This window comes from Dendrobates tinctorius, unplaced genomic scaffold, assembly GCF_039654945.1.
Source record: "Dendrobates tinctorius isolate UK_male_01 unplaced genomic scaffold, ASM3965494v1 ptg000050l, whole genome shotgun sequence".
Lineage (NCBI taxonomy): Eukaryota > Metazoa > Chordata > Amphibia > Anura > Dendrobatidae > Dendrobates > Dendrobates tinctorius.
The window spans coordinates 3,658,690-3,677,584 of record NW_027361718.1 but is presented as its reverse complement, the minus strand read 5'-3'; the positions used below and the strand labels follow the sequence as shown (position 1 = coordinate 3,677,584).

The 18,895-nt window shown below is 42.3% G+C and overlaps 1 protein-coding gene across 5 annotated transcripts in view; it reads right to left on the bottom strand.

Annotated features, from left to right (window-relative positions):
- VRK2 (VRK serine/threonine kinase 2) overlaps nucleotides 1-18,895 on the bottom strand; it is a 123,293-nt gene that overhangs the window by 42,552 nt on the left and 61,846 nt on the right. For 4 of the 5 annotated variants that reach the window (XM_073576661.1, XM_073576662.1, XM_073576659.1 and 1 more), the window contains one exon: nucleotides 249-369. The exons of the other annotated variant lie outside the window; for it this stretch is intronic. In XM_073576661.1, the coding sequence (XP_073432762.1) occupies nucleotides 249-369 (121 nt within the window). The remainder of the gene's footprint in view (nucleotides 1-248; nucleotides 370-18,895) is intronic. 5 annotated transcript variants of the gene reach the window in all.

Here is an 18,895-nt window from a genome sequence, read left to right as displayed (position 1 = left end):
GTGAGAGGTCCCCTGTATGACACATCAATGCTGTGCAAGGGTATGTCCGCACGTCGTTTTCACTCTTCTTTAGTAAAACGTTTTAGGGGATTAATAAGTTGCCAAAAAAAAAAAACACCCGCTTTCAGCAAAAACTTCATTAAAGCATTAAAGGTGAAAAAAAAAATAATGTGAAAGTGTTTTTTTTTTACATTATTCACAATGTATAGATACGATTTATACTTTATTATTCTTTTTTCAACTCATACTTGGTTTTGGAAGCCAGGATGGCAGGAAAGTCCTTTATGTTTTGCTCCCAGGGTAATTTTCCAGATATCCAGTGGAGCATACAGCATGCGAGGATTTCCAGGTCCCCTCGTCTGGATGGGGCTAAGAAGAAAAAAAAAATAAAATAAAATAAATGAGAAAGAGAAAAATAAAATAAAAAAGGAGGGATGCTTAAAAATGATGGAGTATCAGAATACATTTTTGAGGAATGCATCGACTATTAGTGATGAAATATGAAAAAGTAAAATAGGCAAAGTGTTTTGTTTGTTCAGCTGCATTGAGAGCGCGAACGCCCAGTCGTTTTGGCTTTACACCACAGACAGCCGAGTGACTTGTTGCTGCAGAAAGGCCGGGTCAGTTTTCCTACCTCCTCCAACTTCATCCTTCCTCTGTCTAGCCTGTCACATGAACTTGATCCCCATGGCCTCTGACATGATCCAGACAGCCCATAACCCAGCACCAACACTTTCTCAAAGAGCCAGGCAGTAAAAACAAAGAAAGAAATGTCTGCAGCTAAATTGCTAACACATGTTCCAGGAAGTCCATGGGGTCTACACTGGTCATACAGAGACCATTTGAGTGCAGACTAAACACTGATGGCCTTTCCTGTTCCATCATGTTCACCAAGCAGGACCATAAAAGATAAGGCAAAGCTGCCATCTAGTGGAGAAGAGCGGAAGTCGGTCGCCTCCGTCTCCTTTACGGTGCGTTACCACTAAACAACGGACTTGCTCCTCTGCGATACGATTTCCTAGACCCCAAATAATTCACCTCCTAATAGAAATCTGACAAACGCAATGATGGATGTTGCAAGGGTATTTTTTTTTTTTTTTCCCTCCACGTAGGCAAAATATAATAATTGCTTCTTTATACAAAAAGAGAACGAAAGGAGTTAAACCTGGAATGGAAGAAAAAAAAAAACGCTTGCAGAGCGCAGATCTTCATTATGCCGCGTTTATATGCGAGATGCAAACCGGCTGATATACACACCTATGAAAGTTACTCGCGAAATATTGCCAGCCGTAATTTAAAATTTGCTTTATCGTGTTGTGAATATTTGGAGAGCGGCTTCTGGGGGAAAAAAAACAAACAAAAAAAAGGAGGCGAGCCGTGTATAAATCAGTAAGGCGAGATTGGAGACGGATATTTTATCTGCTGTTGCGATTGGAGAGAAAGATGTCATCTCGTCCTCGGCGGCTGTTGAACTTGCGGCGTAGTTTATGGGTTTTCGTTAAGTGAATTGGAGAAAAGTCGCTCAGCAAACTTATCTTTTCGTTTAAAAAGTCGCCCATTAAAAACGGTCGCGTCGACATCACAACTGCCTGGTGTTACTGTATACACATGATTATGGAGGCAGGGGACAAGATGCACACACACACGTGCTATTAGGGTAAGCCATTATTAAAGGCCCTTCAACCTAACAGAATGCTCCTCCGTCCCTTGGGTGCCGTTTATTTTCTGTACTGGCTTCAACGTCGTCCTAATGCAAGACTTGGCTCTCGTATTAAAATAAAAAACACAATCTCCACCACTTGCTGTTCTGTACTGATTTTATCAGTCATAAATCTCCCATTAACTGTGGAATGATTCCATTCATACACATGTGTTCACAAGTTCTTTTTCCATCAGGGTAATACCGGATTACAGCCTTGGAAAACCAGCCCATTTGCTTGCGGATCCAGGCATGTGTGAGCCTACAGAACATACTACTAAAAGGAATAGATACTTAGATAGATGCAAGAGATACTTAGATAGATAGATAGATAGATAGATAGATAGATAGATAGATGAACCAGCATATAAAATTAAGCTGCCAAGTCTCCCAAGTATAGACCAAACCTTCAATATAATTAAAAAAAAATTACGCACTTGCAATTTTGATAGATGGTTGCAATAGAGAGATGTGATAGATAGATATTTGCGATGGATAGAGGGGATAGATCAATGTGACAGATAGATGAACTAGCAAATAAAATTAAGCTGCCAAGTCTCCCAAGTATAGACTAAACATTCAATATAATAAAAAATAAATATGCACTTGCACTTTTGTACTGCTCGAAAAAGGTTTTCATTTTAGAAATGAAACGTCGCCATTATGGGCTATTAAATAGCACTATTTTTTCACTTTCCATATGGTGCGCTGCCTCCAATTTTTTTAAGTAGATATTACACAGATGATTATTAATTATCACAGCGCCATTTATTCCATGACACTTTACATGTGAAAGAGGTATACATAAAAACAAATAAAATAGTCTTGAACAAAACAAGTCACCAACTGGTACAGGAGGAGAGATGACCCGGCCTTATGGGCGCACAGTCTACAGGGGATGGGTGAGAACACAGAAGGTGAGGATAGAGAATAGATATCATATAGGTAGCTAGTGTTAAGCATATGCTGATAACATATCTAAATTACATAAAAATATTGTTTCTCCTTGTGGAGAGTGACATACCAGCTCTGGCATGCCAATGTAAAGAGGCTTATTCGCCGTGCAATGCTCTGCTGGAAAATGAAATATGTAAATTGCCTCTAAAGAGAGGAGGAGGACAAGAACTCTAGCCAAATCAGATCTCATACTTTGCACTGATGAGGAGCAACACCCCGAAACACCGTGTGTGCAAATTGAGATTCTGCTTTGGCTTTTATCACAAGTCATATTACAAGGCTCGTTAAAGGGTCAACATGACTTGTAGGATCGCTGCTTCCAACAGGTGGCGCTATAGAATTCTATTCCTCTTCCTCTCTGAAGAGGCAATTTGCATCAATATATTGAGAACTTTATATAATGCTCTATTCTGTTTGGAGGTGCTGGTCAGTTTTTTGTAGTATATTACTAGAGGTGGGTACTGCTTCCATATTTGGCTGAGCACGCCTCATCAGCCTAAGGCCTCAATCACAAGTCCGTGTGTAAACACATATGGTATGTAAAAAGAATTTGTTTTGCATCCATGTGTTATCAGGGTTTTCCACAGTTGGATAAAGGACAAAGCTTCTCCTATTCTCCTATCATTTGCGATGTTAAATATGGACAGCACACATATGCCATCCTTGTGCTGCACGTGTTTTTCACAGACCCGCAGACTTGTATTGGCACTTTTCATCCGTGATACTGGAGAAAGGGTGACATATCTGAGTTTTGCACAGAAACACGGTCCATGAAAACACACAGACATGTGAATAGCATCATGCACTATATTGGGCACGTATCAATGAGACAGATAAATGTATTTAATCTGTGCAGAGTTTGGTCTGAGTGTCAGTTGGTACCATTAGAATTCAGTCACAGTGTCACTTGGTACCATCAGAGTTCGGTCACAGTGTCACTTGGTACCATCAGAGTTCGGTCACAGTGTCACTTGGTACCATCAGAGTTCGGTCACAGTGTCAGCTGGTACCATCAGAGTTCGGTCACAGTGTCAGCTGATACCATCAGAGTTCGGTCAGAGTGTCAGCTGATACCATCAGAGTTCGGTCAGAGTGTCACTTGGTACCATCAGAGTTCGGTCAGAGTGTCACTTGGTACCATCAGAGTTCGGTCACAGTGTCACTTGGTACCATCAGAGTTCGGTCACAGTGTCACTTGGTACCATCAGAGTTCGGTCACAGTGTCACTTGGTACCATCAGAGTTCGGTCACAGTGTCACTTGGTACCATCAGAGTTCGGTCACAGTGTCACTTGGTACCATCAGAGTTCGGTCACAGTGTCAGCTGGTACCATCAGAGTTCGGTCACAGTGTCAGCTGATACCATCAGAGTTCGGTCAGAGTGTCAGCTGATACCATCAGAGTTCGGTCAGAGTGTCACTTGGTACCATCAGAGTTCGGTCAGAGTGTCACTTGGTACCATCAGAGTTCGGTCAGAGTGTCACTTGGTACCATCAGAGTTCGGTCACAGTGTCACTTGGTACCATCAGAGTTCGGTCACAGTGTCACTTGGTACCATCAGAGTTCGGTCACAGTGTCACTTGGTACCATCAGAGTTCGGTCACAGTGTCACTTGGTACCATCAGAGTTCGGTCAGAGTGTCAGCTGATACCATCAGAGTTCGGTCAGAGTGTCACTTGGTACCATCAGAGTTCGGTCACAGTGTCACTTGGTACCATCAGAGTTCAGTCACAGTGTCACATGGTACCATCAGAGTTCGGTCAGAGTGTCAGCTGGTACCATCAGAGTTCGGTCACAGTGTCACTTGGTACCATCAGAGTTCGGTCACAGTGTCACTTGGTACCATCAGAGTTCGGTCACAGTGTCACTTGGTACCATCAGAGTTCGGTCACAGTGTCACTTGGTACCATCAGAGTTCGGTCACAGTGTCACTTGGTACCATCAGAGTTCGGTCACAGTGTCACTTGGTACCATCAGAGTTCGGTCACAGTGTCAGCTGGTACCATCAGAGTTCGGTCACAGTGTCAGCTGATACCATCAGAGTTCGGTCAGAGTGTCAGCTGATACCATCAGAGTTCGGTCAGAGTGTCACTTGGTACCATCAGAGTTCGGTCAGAGTGTCACTTGGTACCATCAGAGTTCGGTCAGAGTGTCACTTGGTACCATCAGAGTTTGGTCACAGTGTCACTTGGTACCATCAGAGTTCGGTCACAGTGTCACTTGGTACCATCAGAGTTCGGTCACAGTGTCACTTGGTACCATCAGAGTTCGGTCACAGTGTCACTTGGTACCATCAGAGTTCGGTCAGAGTGTCAGCTGATACCATCAGAGTTCGGTCAGAGTGTCACTTGGTACCATCAGAGTTCGGTCACAGTGTCACTTGGTACCATCAGAGTTCAGTCAGAGTGTCACTTGGTACCATCAGAGTTCGGTCACAGTGTCACATGGTACCATCAGAGTTCGGTCAGAGTGCCACTTGGTACCATCAGAGTTCGGTCACAGTGTCACTTGGTACCATCAGAGTTTGGTCAGAGTGTCAGCTGGTACCATCAGAGTTCAGTCAGTGTCAGTTGGTACCATCAGAGTTCAGTCAGAGTGTCAGTTGGTACTATCAGAGTTCGGTCAGAGTTACTTGGTACCATTAGAGTTCGGTCACAGTTTCAGCAGTTTTTCTTGGATGATTTAAAAAAAATAAAATAAAATATTGTATAAATATAATGGTTTCTTAAGCTTTCACTATTAAACTGCCCATGAAGAACATAGCTTCCGAGTGCGGTGCATTTTTTTCCCCGACTCATAGCCTTGCATTGGCGAGTTTGATCGGATACTTGAGTCAATATTGGACAATTCTCTGTGCTTCTATGAGGACCACTCAATGGATTGGAGAAAAAAAACCCGGACACGTGAACAGCCCATGGACAATTGTGTGCCCAGACCACACTTGTGCAGGAAAAACTGATGTGTGAACGAGCCCTTAATCTTCTACATATTTCTATCTGTGTGAATACCCCAAGCTCACTTGTAGATATGTTCGGCTCTTTTTGCGAGTATTCAGGCCATCCATCACAATTACCGGCTGGGAGAAATGCTTATTTGGCTGGGTTTAAGCAGCATATCCATTCTCATCTCCTAGTTAAACTACGAGAATATGATAAAAGGGTTGGAGTACCAAAGAATCCTTCTACAGATCTTTTTCCCAAATTTCTTCTGCGTAGCAAGCTAAATTAACATTTTAAACAGCACCGAGGGGACAGATCTGCTCCTGCTTTCATTTCGATCTGGGAGAGGAGATGACTCTCCAGCTCCTGTATCTGCGCAGTGCATTATCAATGTACCAAACTAAATGCATCAATAGGAATTTGACAATTTAAAGTGATTTTTTTTATTATTTTGCTGAAGGATGCACAGAGCCTCCCCAGTGCTGCGACCGGCACCGCCGCTAACAACATAACAAGCACAGAAAATAATAAAAGGTCTAGTCTGTGTATTCTGCATATCATCACCCGGCACACAGCTTACACCTACGTGGGTGCAAATACCAAACCTCACACGATGGCACCGATACACAAAACACTTAGACGACTTTTTTCCTTTTTTTTTTTTAAACTCTTTTATTCAACATATTATGTGTGGTATGCCTACAAAGAAATTAGGTATTGACTGCTTGGCTTGCAAGGGAAAAATTCTGCAAAAAAATCTATAGCGTGCATTGATCCGAATCTTACTTTTAGCACAAGTAAAAATGTAACGAATTAAAATGGTCATCGTGACGCAGAAATGATTCTCTAATTTACAGGAACGCTGACAAAATGCAATTTGCGTGGCGCTGGTTCTTAAAGGGAGTTGGGCCCATTTATCGTAATTTCAGAAGACCGTGTACTAAACCTACATTTTAATATTTTTTTTTTTTAGTACTAGTTTTTTTTTTTGCTTTTGCGCTCACATTACTTGATTGCAAAATTAAACCCTTCTATGTTTTGGGCAGTAATGCAACCAATAAAATAAATAGATCATACAAGCCTTGTGAAGTTTTCCATATGGCGCCGTTCAGGTGGGCTAGTAATGGAAGAAAAGCATTGCTCCAGGCGCCGTTCCCATGCTCGCATAGGCACTGGCAGCTCGGGTCAAGTGTGGTCAACAGCAAAGCATGGCAAAAAAACGTCTACCTAAGCAACTTCCCTTGTGTGAGGATCACTGATCCCAATATGTGCAGAATTATCTTTGCATCTTTTTCCAATACAGAAAAATGCAACAAAGACATTTGTTTTGGAGAATTACGAATACATATTTGTTTCCCCTGAAGAAAAGCTTTGATTGGGATACACAAATAACAGACTAAACAACTGCATAAATAGCAATCACCAAATATACGTTTCTATTAGAGGGAACAGTGCCAACCATAAAAATGGCAACCTGAGGAATGGCATAACGCACAAAAGCCATCAGCAGACCATGGACGGTCGTACACCAGTCTACAGTACGCATCCAATTTGCCCACTACATTAGTGACATTCCACAGCTTGGACCAAGAATTCAATAGACATCAGGTGATTTAGAGGGAATCTGTCGGCCCCAACCTACATCATGTTACTCTCAGATTACATAGCAAAAACCTGCTAAGAGGTGGATTCCAGTGATGTATCACACACTAGGCAGTGTTTTATCAGCAGGAGATTATCTCTAGAAGACTAGGCGTCTCGTGCCTCCGAGTCCAACGCTGCCTCCACAACGTTCTGTGTACACTGTATATTGACAATCAGTGGTGTGGCCGCGGTTATGCAGGGCACAGCATTTAGGGTACTGCTACATATGTCGCAGAGAAAACTGTGATTCTATTGCAACTATTGCACCCAGTAAACAAAATGGTATCACTGGAATCAGAGCCTCTGCCTCTACATTATTCTGCTTTCGGATGAGGAAGCGAAAACCTGGTGACAGATTCCCTTTAAAATCTGCCATCCTGTCCCATTCTCAACTTACTCCATGAGGAAGCAGAAGACACTTAAAACTAATGGATTGTATTTAGGAATTGCTAGCTATTCTCTGAAGTACTCACGTAATTGAGCAACTGTATGTTTAAGGCCGGGGTCACACTTGCGAGTGCAATGCGAGAGTCTCTCGCCTCAATACCCGGCACTGCAGCCGGCGGTTCGGACTGGAGCGTTCAGCTGCATAGAAGTATGTGCAGCCGCACACTCCGGTCCCGAATGCGGGCGGCAGTGCCGGGTATTGAGGCGAGAGACTCTCGCATTGCCTTCGCAAGTGTGACTCTGGCCTAATATGCATGGTGAACGGATCTCTATTTCACAATGGATAGACAATCCGGTCACTTGATCTCTTAGCAAATACAAGGACTATACGTTGCTAATAAAGAGACAAGGTACCAAACACTACTAAAAGAATATTACAGTTACATAAAATGATTACACTGTGCAAAAAAAGCCAGAAGCAAGGTTAATGGAGTATTCCACCAAGAGTACCCGATGACCATATGTCCTCTAACTCCAGGCCTCATGGCTCACCAACAGATCTTTTCAAGATTTCCTTAGTATTCCATAGGTGATGGCATTATTACCAGTGCAAGACTAAGGAAGTCCTAAAAAAAAAAAAAAAAAGTGACTTATAGGTGGGTTGTGAGTCTTGGAGTTGGGGTAACACTACTCTAAATGTGATCGGGAAGATCTCCTGCTGAAGATGTCCCTGGAGCTGCAGGGAATGGCGTCTTCATGACTAATTATGTGGATTTTCAGAAATCAGTCTACAGTCAGGAAAGCTGCTTTAGGACATGATGACACATTGGATATGTGTTTTGGATTTTCTTTGCAAATTTGCTTGTGGAGAATCGATTGACGTTAATAGGCACCAGGTTGATGAAAAACAATTTTGAAACACCTCGTCTACACAACTGAAAAAGTTTGTGCCCAAGTTGTGCAAAGTTCATCACAAATTGTACTCTTTTCAGAAAATCCACAACAAAATCACTATGTAATACAAGCGGATTTTGCTGGAAATAAGCTGTGGAGCAGGACCTCTCCTACACGGCAACAGGCCACATTGCACGCATGTAAATTTATAAAGCAGAATTTGCTTTGGATTACACCCTTAACAATTCGAAGGGTGAAATGTGTAGAAAATCTTCATCCTTTCCACAACAAATTCCAGAGCGGCATTTACCACTGCGAATATTGCTGCTTTAGAAGCAAATCCCAGGGTAAAACTCACATTTTCCATTGAGAATTTTTTTCCCCAAAAAATTAGCTTTAGATTTTTAATGCATCCTATGAAATGGATATGCTGTGGATTTAAACTTTCCAAGCATGTTTTTTCCACGTCATGTGGATGAGACTCGTTACAGATCCTTTCAATCTGCTGCTACTAAAACATACTATAAGATGTTGCAAATTTTTGGAAACCCCTTTAAATGGGTTCTACAGTATACCCTAGCTTCAACGACATGGGCTAAAAGAAGGGTTCAAAATGTCCTTAAATTCCCAATGCGCCCCTTTGTGGACTTTGGCTACCATTCAGGCAATTGTTCACATCAGCCACAGAACATGGCTTATGTCCATGACGGTCACGTTAGCTTGCAACACTAATGTCCGGCGTTTTGCCGCTGTGCCCCAAGATCAGTGCTCAGACACTGAATTTTTGGAAAATGATGAACTTACCTGTGCCCTATACTTTTAGCAATATTTGTATAAATCCATAGAAGTCCCGTGATTATGGGATCTCTGAACATTTCAGGATACAAAAGCAGCAAAAACGACTAACATCTGTGACACATATATTCAAACCTACATGCTGAAATATATTCTCCACAATCACAGCACCAAAGACCGATCGGAGAACGGGAAATGTTTCCACAGTGCCATCTTCACCTGTGAATTTATAGTTCTACCTGTATAAATGGAAGCAGCTCCAGAGCCACTCTAAAATGATTCACTAGTACTTGAAAGACATGAGGCTGCAGATAATGTGTAATTTATTTCTCCGTTCTTCCCCAGTCTCCTAAGTGACAATGTTTCCCTGCTGATAGACATCCTCGACATACCCATGCGCCGTTATTTTTCAGCTACAAGAAAAAAAAAAAACATGGCACTTGATTTTACATATTCCACACTGGGCAGTCAGGGCACAACGCTTGGAATATGGGAATCCTGCACGTTATTTTAGTGTATTTCTCCTAACATTGCCATTTGATATCTGCGAGATCTGTATTTATTACCTAAAACAATTTTGTATTTGCAACTTAAGATTTCATTCATTGTTAAAACATTCGCCTTCTGCATACAACCACCGATAGCACATCGTGATATCATAAGAAACATTGCTCTGCCGCGTCAGTCCAAACGAAAGCTGAAAGACCTGTCACATGCTCAAAAATATGGAGTTAAATTACCTTTAAATATTCCAGAGCTTCTCCAAATTTTTTTTTTTTTTTTGCTCTGCAGCTTCACGTTTGTTAGTCTGCAAACAAAGATTTCACATACTGTACTTCAAAAAGGGACTGGGTGTTTTTTCAGAGTCTTCTCTGGGGGGCACGTAGTTTCACACCTCCCTCACACAGGGCTCTGCCAATCACAGCTCAGCAGCATCTGAGACTGCATGATCGGCTGCCGAGTTGTGATTGGCGGCATCTGCAAAAGAGGGGTGAAAGCACACGCCCCCAGAGAAGACTATGAAGAAATGCTCAGTTAAACTACAAGAAGAGATTTCACATAGTGAGCTCTAAATGCAATAAGTGAATATCTCTGCAATGGAGTGGCACAGGGAAAGCGGAAAAGAGCAGCAAAATCAAGGGAGCGCAGGGATTTTTTCAAGGTATTTAACTTAATTTTTTTAGGCAAGTGACAGGTCATTTATAAATGGTCAGTGTCTCTTTTATAAAACACATCTTGGATTGACAGTCCATGTACTAAACAGCAAAATTACGGTATTAGTCATTTTATTCACAGAAAGTGTTTTATCCCTGTAAAATGACCCACAGTGGACCTACTAAGAGTCTTCTGCTCTGTAACTTTCTGTCCTCTGCCGGTTAGAGGAAGTTGGTTTGGGACTTGGCTTCTGTTAGCTGTGAACTGATTTACACAGAGCAGATAGAGCTGGTGATCTCCCTTCGATGAAGAGCTCAGGAACAGTCCCTCCTCGGTCCCTACTTTTCCCATCTCTGAGCTATCGACAACCTTTACTCCCTACATAGTAACTTGTAAATTCCCTCTTTTTCAACCTCTGTAAGCCAGCACAACTGCACCATCATAAAATCAACTTTTCAATTCTGCTGGTTTCCCCACGAAGGCTATAAGCTACTTTAAGCAGTAGCTGACTGAAAATGTCACTGGCTGTTAGCTACTCCTTTATGTAATAAAGAACATAAATTTACCATAACTATTCATGCTGCTGGATCTCGCCTTTCTCAATACGGCATCACCTCCATCTCCGCTCTTCTTGCGCTGCGGTATGTTAGTGCCAGATCTCCTATCATAACCCTTTGGTTTTGAGCTGGCAATTCACTGGACATGGCAATAAGAGCAAGAAAGTTGCAGCATGTATAGTCCTAGCTGACTGTTCAAGAAGCATTGTCCACTGCATTCTCAAAAATCAATTTTCCAAGATGTTTATCTACAGAATAATTTTGCAACTGCAAGACTTTGCCACAGCACAGGAGGCACCGGCATTACTATACACGGCTTCCCTGCTGAAGAGATTACATCCAGCACGCAACCATACAAGTGTGTGCCTCCAAACGCTATGGGATTCAGATATTCTGCGACCTTTTATAAGTACCCGGGGATGAGTCACAACATTGTATTATTTTTGTCGCTTACTGTTCTCATCTGATTCACCTTACCTTAATGTATACACATCATTGAATAAAATAATTCTGAAGATAATCATCTTGGAAAATTGATTTTTGAGAGTACAGTGGATCTTCTTGGGGGCACGACAACCTCCAGCACCTCTCCTCCCTTTTTGAGTGTAGACCATTTCTTCTCAGGCTGGTGTCACACTAGCATTTAAAAATTTGGTCCAATGTTCATCCAGAAAAGTAGGACGCGTGTCATGCGAATATAAGATTTTTAGTAAGTAGCATCTGTCTGACATGCAATGCAATACAATGCGTTTTTAACATCAGCTTTTACATATAGTAACTCTGTAATTTCAAGCTAGTTTTCTAACTAATAAAATAATTTTATATGCAGATAGAGATAGGAGGTTACTGCGATCTAATCATTGCTTTACATGTGTAGTTTTCTGTACTTGTATTTATTTAGGAATTAAATGAAGAAAAAAAAAAATGGCGTGGGGTCCCCCTAATTTTTATTAACCAGCTCAGGGAAAGCAGACAGAAGAGAGCTGATCTTAATACCCTGGAAAGGGGAGGGTAATAAACATGGAGCTTCCCAGGCTATTAATATAATCTCACAGCTGTCTGCATAGCCTTTGCTGCTAATTAATTATAGTGGGTACCCAATGTCCTTTTTCTTGTGGGGGGGTAGATGGCGTTCACCCCTTGTTAATAACCAGTAAAAAGCAAAGTAGACAGCTGTGAGCTGATATTAATAGCCTGGAAAGCTCCGTGTTTATTAAAAAAAAAAATTGCACCATTTTCCAAGACCCGTAGCGTCTCCATTTTTCGTAATCTCGAGTCGGGTGAGGGCCTATTTTTTGCATGCCGGGCTGATGTTTTTAATGATACCATTTTGGTGCAGATACGATCTTTTGATCGCCCGTTATTGCATTTTAATGCAATGTTGCGACAACAAAAAAAAACTTAAATTCTGGCATTGAATTTTTTTCTCGCTACGCTGTTTACCGATCAGGTTAATCCTTTTTATTGATAGATCGGGCGATTCTGAACACGGTGATACCAAATATGTGTAAGTTTGATTTTATATTTAATGTTTTATTTTGAATGGGGCGAAAGGGGAGCAATTTGAACTTTTATATTTTTAACATTTTTTTTTTAAACTTTTGCCATGCTTCAATAGTCTCCCTAGGAGACTAGAAGCTGGCACAACTCGATCGGCTCAGCTACATAGAGGCAATGAGCAGATCGCCTCTATGTAGCTGAATTACTGACTTGCTATGAGTGCCGATTACTGGGTTGCGCTCATAGCAATCCGGCACTGACAACCATAGAGGTCTCCAGGAGACCTCGGGTTGTTACGCCGACACACTGGTGACCCATGATGACGTGACGCGTCACCTGTGTGCCTATTTCCGCCCTGATGGCCGGAAGCGCCATTTAAATGCTGCTGTCGGCGTTTGACAGCGGCATTTAACTAGTTAATAGCGATTCCACCCGCGGCTATTGTGGGCACATGTCAGCTACCGTATTCAAAACAGCTGACATGTCCTGGGAAAGATATGGCTCACCACCGGAGCCCACATCAAAGGGAGGGACACTGACATCGGCGCAATTATATGTCAGATGTCGATAAGAGGTTAAAAGGAGTTATCTGGGACATTAGCTTTTTTTCCTATGGGGCTAAGAAGTTACAGCCAGGTAGTTGTCAACTACCTCACTGTTCTGCTCAGCACCGATGTCTCTTGGCTAAGAGCGCTCACGGAGCGCTCCTGCTGGCGATTCTGCTGCTTCATTTGACTGCATATCAACAGAGCAGCTCTTCCTGTCTGCTCTGTCAAAGGGGCATCACTGCTAACGTCATGCTGATTGACAGCTGGCCACCTGCAGATAGGCAGCGGAGAACCAGCTGACAATCAGCATGACATCAACAAGGATGCTCTGTTGAGAGCAGAGCGGAGTAGCTGCTGCTCTGTTGACATGATGACACCGGTAGCCACAGATTCATCGGCTGGAGCGGTCTATGAATGCCCTGAGCCGGCAGAGATTGGCGACAGGCTTATTTAGCCACATAGAGAGAAAATAAGCCAAGTTCCACATTTCCCCTTTAAAGAGAGTGGGTATCTGCTAACCGTGCAGTGCTGCAAACCAGTCAGGACATCAGAAGTATCAGAGATCCAAGCCTGCATTTATTTTTTGATCGACAACCTTGTTTTAATTTAAGTTACAAAATGTATATGTAAGGAGAGTGCATTAACAATTCTTAAGGCCTGATGCACATGACAGCATCACAGATCCATCTATCACTGCACCCACAGCATGCTACGAGTCTAAACTGTAACTATACGTGCTTCTTCATAATGAAAAAAATATATTATGGATATATTCTTTCCTGGAAGGATTAGCATTCCCATGCATGCCTGAGTCTATGCTACTTATTCTCCCTAGGAAACGTCCGAACACCAATACACCTGTATCTACACAGGAAAATGTATAATGCAAGAATGGCTGTGCTTGCACCTGGGCCAATGTTTTCAGGGGAGTTCTCTCTAAGCTGGGCAAGACAAAACCGCATTTACCAAAAATTAATGTAAACATAACACAAAGAATTGTATTAAGCAGCATCCAGTAAGCATCGCTAGTAGTAACCAACATAAGGGAGTACAAATTAAGATCGGTCACACAGTTCCCCTATGTAATGGATAATAGCACTAACTCTGGGGGAGACTGAACCACAGTATGTTCAATACTGGAATACTAACATCATTTAGCTCAGTATTCCTTTCACTGACATATGTTTGCAGCAATTTATGAAGTGCATAAGAATGTTTGACCTATATACAATCACATGAAAAAACTTGCACTCTCACAGAACATTAGGGGGGGAAATTTTATCTTTCCACACTATTTCCCTATATACAGTAGATCAATCATACAGTCAATCGTACTGTGGTTCTCTAACAATATCAGAAGTGCAACACATGAACATATGGTTGTTTCTTCATTTTGCTTTATTTTGGTTGAACATGCATAGATGCCATTAAGCACTGTTTGTGCAGCAACAAATAGTCTCGTTAACCTGTCTGGGAAACCTACAGGCATATATGTAAATATCAACTGTGTGTGTGTAGAGTGGCAAAGCCATTGGGATACATTCATTTAAGGGGGCTACAATTATATGGGCTCATCTGAAGAGATTAACTCGCACACTATTGATAAGGAAGTTGCATCCATTATTTTTTGCACATGAGCACTTTTTTAGGAGGTTGGCTGATAGCCTTTTTATTTGGATCAATAATTAAAAATTATATTTTACCTCTTTGCTTTCCTTCAACATGGTGTTCCTTTCATCATAGGCCTTGTTGACCTCTCTCCAAATGTAACATTTATCGTTGTGGCCAAAAAGGTCAATTTTGGTCTCATCACTCCAAATTACCTTGTTACAGAAGTTTTGAGGCTTATCTCTGTGCTGTTTTGCGCATTGTAGGTGAGATACTTTGTGGCATTTGCGCAGTTATGACTTTCTTCTGGCAACTCAACCATGCAGCCCATTTTTCTTCAAGTGCCTCCTTATTGTGCATCTTGAAACAGCCACACACACTGCTAGTTTTCAGAGAGTCCAGCATTTCAGCTGATGTTATTTGTTGGTTTTTCTATGCATCCCAATTTTCCTGGCAATTGTGGAAAACATTTTTGTTGGTCTACCTGAGCGTGGTTTTGTCTTTACCGAGCCCCTGATTTTCCATTTGTTAATCACAGTTTGAACGCTGCTGACTGGCTTTATCAATTCCTTGGATAGCTTGTTGTATCCCTTTCCTGTTTTATATAGTTCAACTACCTTTTCCTGTAGATCCGTTGACAATTCTTTTGCTTTCCCATTACTCACAATCCAGAAACGTCAGTGGCTGGATGAAAGATGCAAGAGTCTGTCAGGATCCCAGAAACTCACTCAGCTTTTATGCACACACACACTGATTACAAGCAAACAGGTCACAGGTGAGGATGTTTCCTTTAGTAGCCAGTCAAACTCATTTGTGTCAACTTCTATGCATGTTATCAGGCCAAAATCACCCGGGTATGTAAACTTTTGATCAGGCTCATTTGGATGTTTTGGGTTGTCATTATGATTTAAAAAGAGAAAACACAGTAGTTTGACAATAAATGGCTTCACTTTTGTGAATTCTCTCTGGCTTCCCTCTGATGATTACTGAAGATAGGGAAGCTGGTCAGATTGACAGAGGCTTGCCTCCTGATAATGAGGAAGATGATTGGAGATCTGGGGTTTCTGATTGGGATTTAAGACAGCTGACTCCCTCTATCCCTGCTGGTGATTTTCTTCTTGTGCCTCCTGCGGTCTGATGTCTCCTGCTCTTTCCCTGCATGTTCATCTAAGTGGTTCATTTGCTACTCTGTTTGCATTTGATCTGGTTTTGTTTATCTCTGCTTTGTGCGGGTCAGCTAGCTCTGGCTGGGGCTGTGCTGAATCACCGCCAATATGTCAATGCATGTGCCAGTTTGTTTTGTCTCCTTTATATTGGTCTCTTTTTGCTCTGCTTTCAGAATATACCAGAGTGCTGATTAGTGCGGGTGAAGTTGTGCGACTTCAGTGTTTTGTGCATCAGACGTGTTGGACTTTTGCAGGGTTTTTTGCGTGATTGCAGACAGTGTCTTTCCTTTCCTGTCCTGTCTAGTCAGTGTGGGCCCCATCGTTTGATCAGTCTATTTTTCTGCCTGTGTTTTCATCTTTTCTCACCGACAATGTTTTGGGGGCTATTCCTTTGGGGTCTGCTCCGGGGCAGTTTAGATTTCCCCTTTCTTGCTTTAGGCTTAGTTAGCTCTCCGGCTGTGCCGAGGCATCTAGGATCATCATAGGTATGCTCCACAGCTACTGCTAGTTGTGTGGACAGGATCAGGGGTCTGCATCCGCTTAGTTACCAACCTCTCTGGTTTTCTGTGGCTTAGCCTGGGTCTGCTATCCTCCTCGGTGACCCATTCATAACACTTCACCCAACCACTAACCATGAGTGGAGAGAAAGATTTGGTGCCATCATTCATATTCTCTGAAAAAAGGACAAGAAAGCAAAAAATCTGCTGGGGTATGTAAACTTGAGCACAACTGTAACCTCAAAAGGATGGTTAAAGGGAAAGTGTTAGCAGTTTTTTTCTATTTAATGTGAGAGTAGCATAATATAAGACAGGAGACCCCGATTCCAAGGCTATGTCACTTATTAAGCTGCGTGTTGTAATTTAAATATCAGCAGGAGATGATCACTATCTGACTACAGATCACAGGCAGCCAAGGCAGGCTAATTGGTGTAACAGCTTGCTCACAATGTACACAGGAAGCTGCGAGTTAGGAGTGCGATATGGGTTATACACAGTTTAGCTCTTAGGTCTGCTACATCTCCATCAGAGAAAACAGGTATTTAATGAAAACTGCCCAACAGCCCAGTAAAGCGATACGTTGCTGGAAATGGGCTCAAGTTGTCTCTTGAGCAGCACACAGCTTTCCAGTCTATTTCACTTCTTAGTTTCTCTCCGGGCAGGCTCTCCTTAAGTGACAGTTCTGACAAGTAGCAGAATGAGTTGGTAGAACGAAAAAACTATTCACCTATTGGTGGTTTGGTTTGCTCTGAATCTACACCACTCGCACTTACGTCTAAATATAGTGAAACAGTGCATTTGTACAAGCACACAGCTCCGCAAAAGGGGCATGATTAGGAGACCAGCTCTTAAAGCTGCCCATGGTGGAGTCTGGTGACTTTGCAAGATTTATAACAGCAGCTTATCAGGAGTTGAGACGGAGGGGGAAGGGATGGCTGCTGCTGCATAGAAATCAGTTGGCTGGAGAGGTGGCTGACCTCCAAGAAAACGAGCTGCACACTATGAAAGATTAAAGCTCTCATTGCACGAGAATGACAGCAGATCAAAAAGCAAGTTGGCAAACTTGCTTACAGTATTACCATTTTGTGTAATGGATTAAAACAACAATGGAACTAGAGCGGGTACAAAGGAGGGCAACAAAATTAATATGGGGGAACTACAATACCCAGAGAGATTAGCAAATTTACGATTATTTAGTCTAGAAAAAAAGACGACTGAGGGGCGATCTAATAACCATGTATAAGTATATAAGGGGACAAAACAAATATCTCTCCGAGGACCTGTTTATACCAAGGAAGGTGACGGTCACAAGGGAGCATTCTCTGCGTCTGGAGGAGAGAAGGCTTTTCCACCAACATAGAAGAGGATTCTTTACTGTTAGGGCAGTGAGAATCTGGGATTCCTTGCCTGAGGAGATGGTGATGGCAAACTCAGTCAAGGGGCTCAAGAGAGGAATGGATGTCTTCCTGGAGCGTAACAATATTGTATCTTAGTTATTGTTAGGTTCTTTAGAAGGACGTAGATCTGGGGATTTATTCTGACAGTATTTTATAGGCTGAACTGGATGTCTTTTTTTGGCTTTACTATGTTAATTTAATAACTTGAGAATACCCCTTTAATGTCAGTATCCTGGGTAGATTAAGGCAGTGAAAGGTTAAAAGTAACTGGTTACATTCAGAAATGCCATTTACCTGGAGCTTCGGATATAGGGAGAAAATTCAGTTATATGCATCCGCTTGCTTCTACTCATTGAGTAATTTACACTCACCACTAGTACACAGTGAGTGCGGCTTTATCCGGTCACCTGAACTTTGACAACCAGCTCTGCAGCGTGTGTGTCCTTTACAATACGCAGCCCGGGGCATGCCATTCAAAATGCCCATTACTCTTCTCACCCACATGGATCTCTCCCGACTATGCCCCAGATTCATTTCACCTCTTGTCAACAGAGCAACTCTTCCTCCTCCAGTCAGCTCTGTCGACCGGGCATCATTGCAGACATCATGCTGATTGACAGACTGCTCCCCGCAGTTAGGCATGATATCGGCAGAGATGCCCCATTAACAGAGCAGTGTAGCAGAGAGGACGCTGCTAGATTGACGCAATGCCAGTGGAAGAAGGGGTATTGCAGGTAGGAGCGGTTCGTGCCCACTCTGAGCTGGCAGAAATTGGCACCGGGCAAAACAGACAGGTTAGGAACTACCTGCCCGTTAGTTCTTAGCCTCATACATAAAAATATTTAAAGTCCTGGATAACCCCGTTAATGTAGCTATCCTTGGTAGTCTACAGCAGTTAAGTGGTTTAAAATGATTCCTGGTGCTCTAGGGCTGTCCAGGGGTCAATGTTAGTATCTCTTTCTGGTCTAGGGAAGGGAAGCGGGTTAATCTACAGATCATTGGCGATCAAAAACAGTCAAATGGGAAGGCGTAACATTAATGTGAAATGATACTAATTCTAATTGCATATTTATTAGTTTGTGCCGTGTTAACGTGGTGAGAAAATAAAAGGCACTCCTATAAAATATGCATTTATATATGAATTGCTTTATTA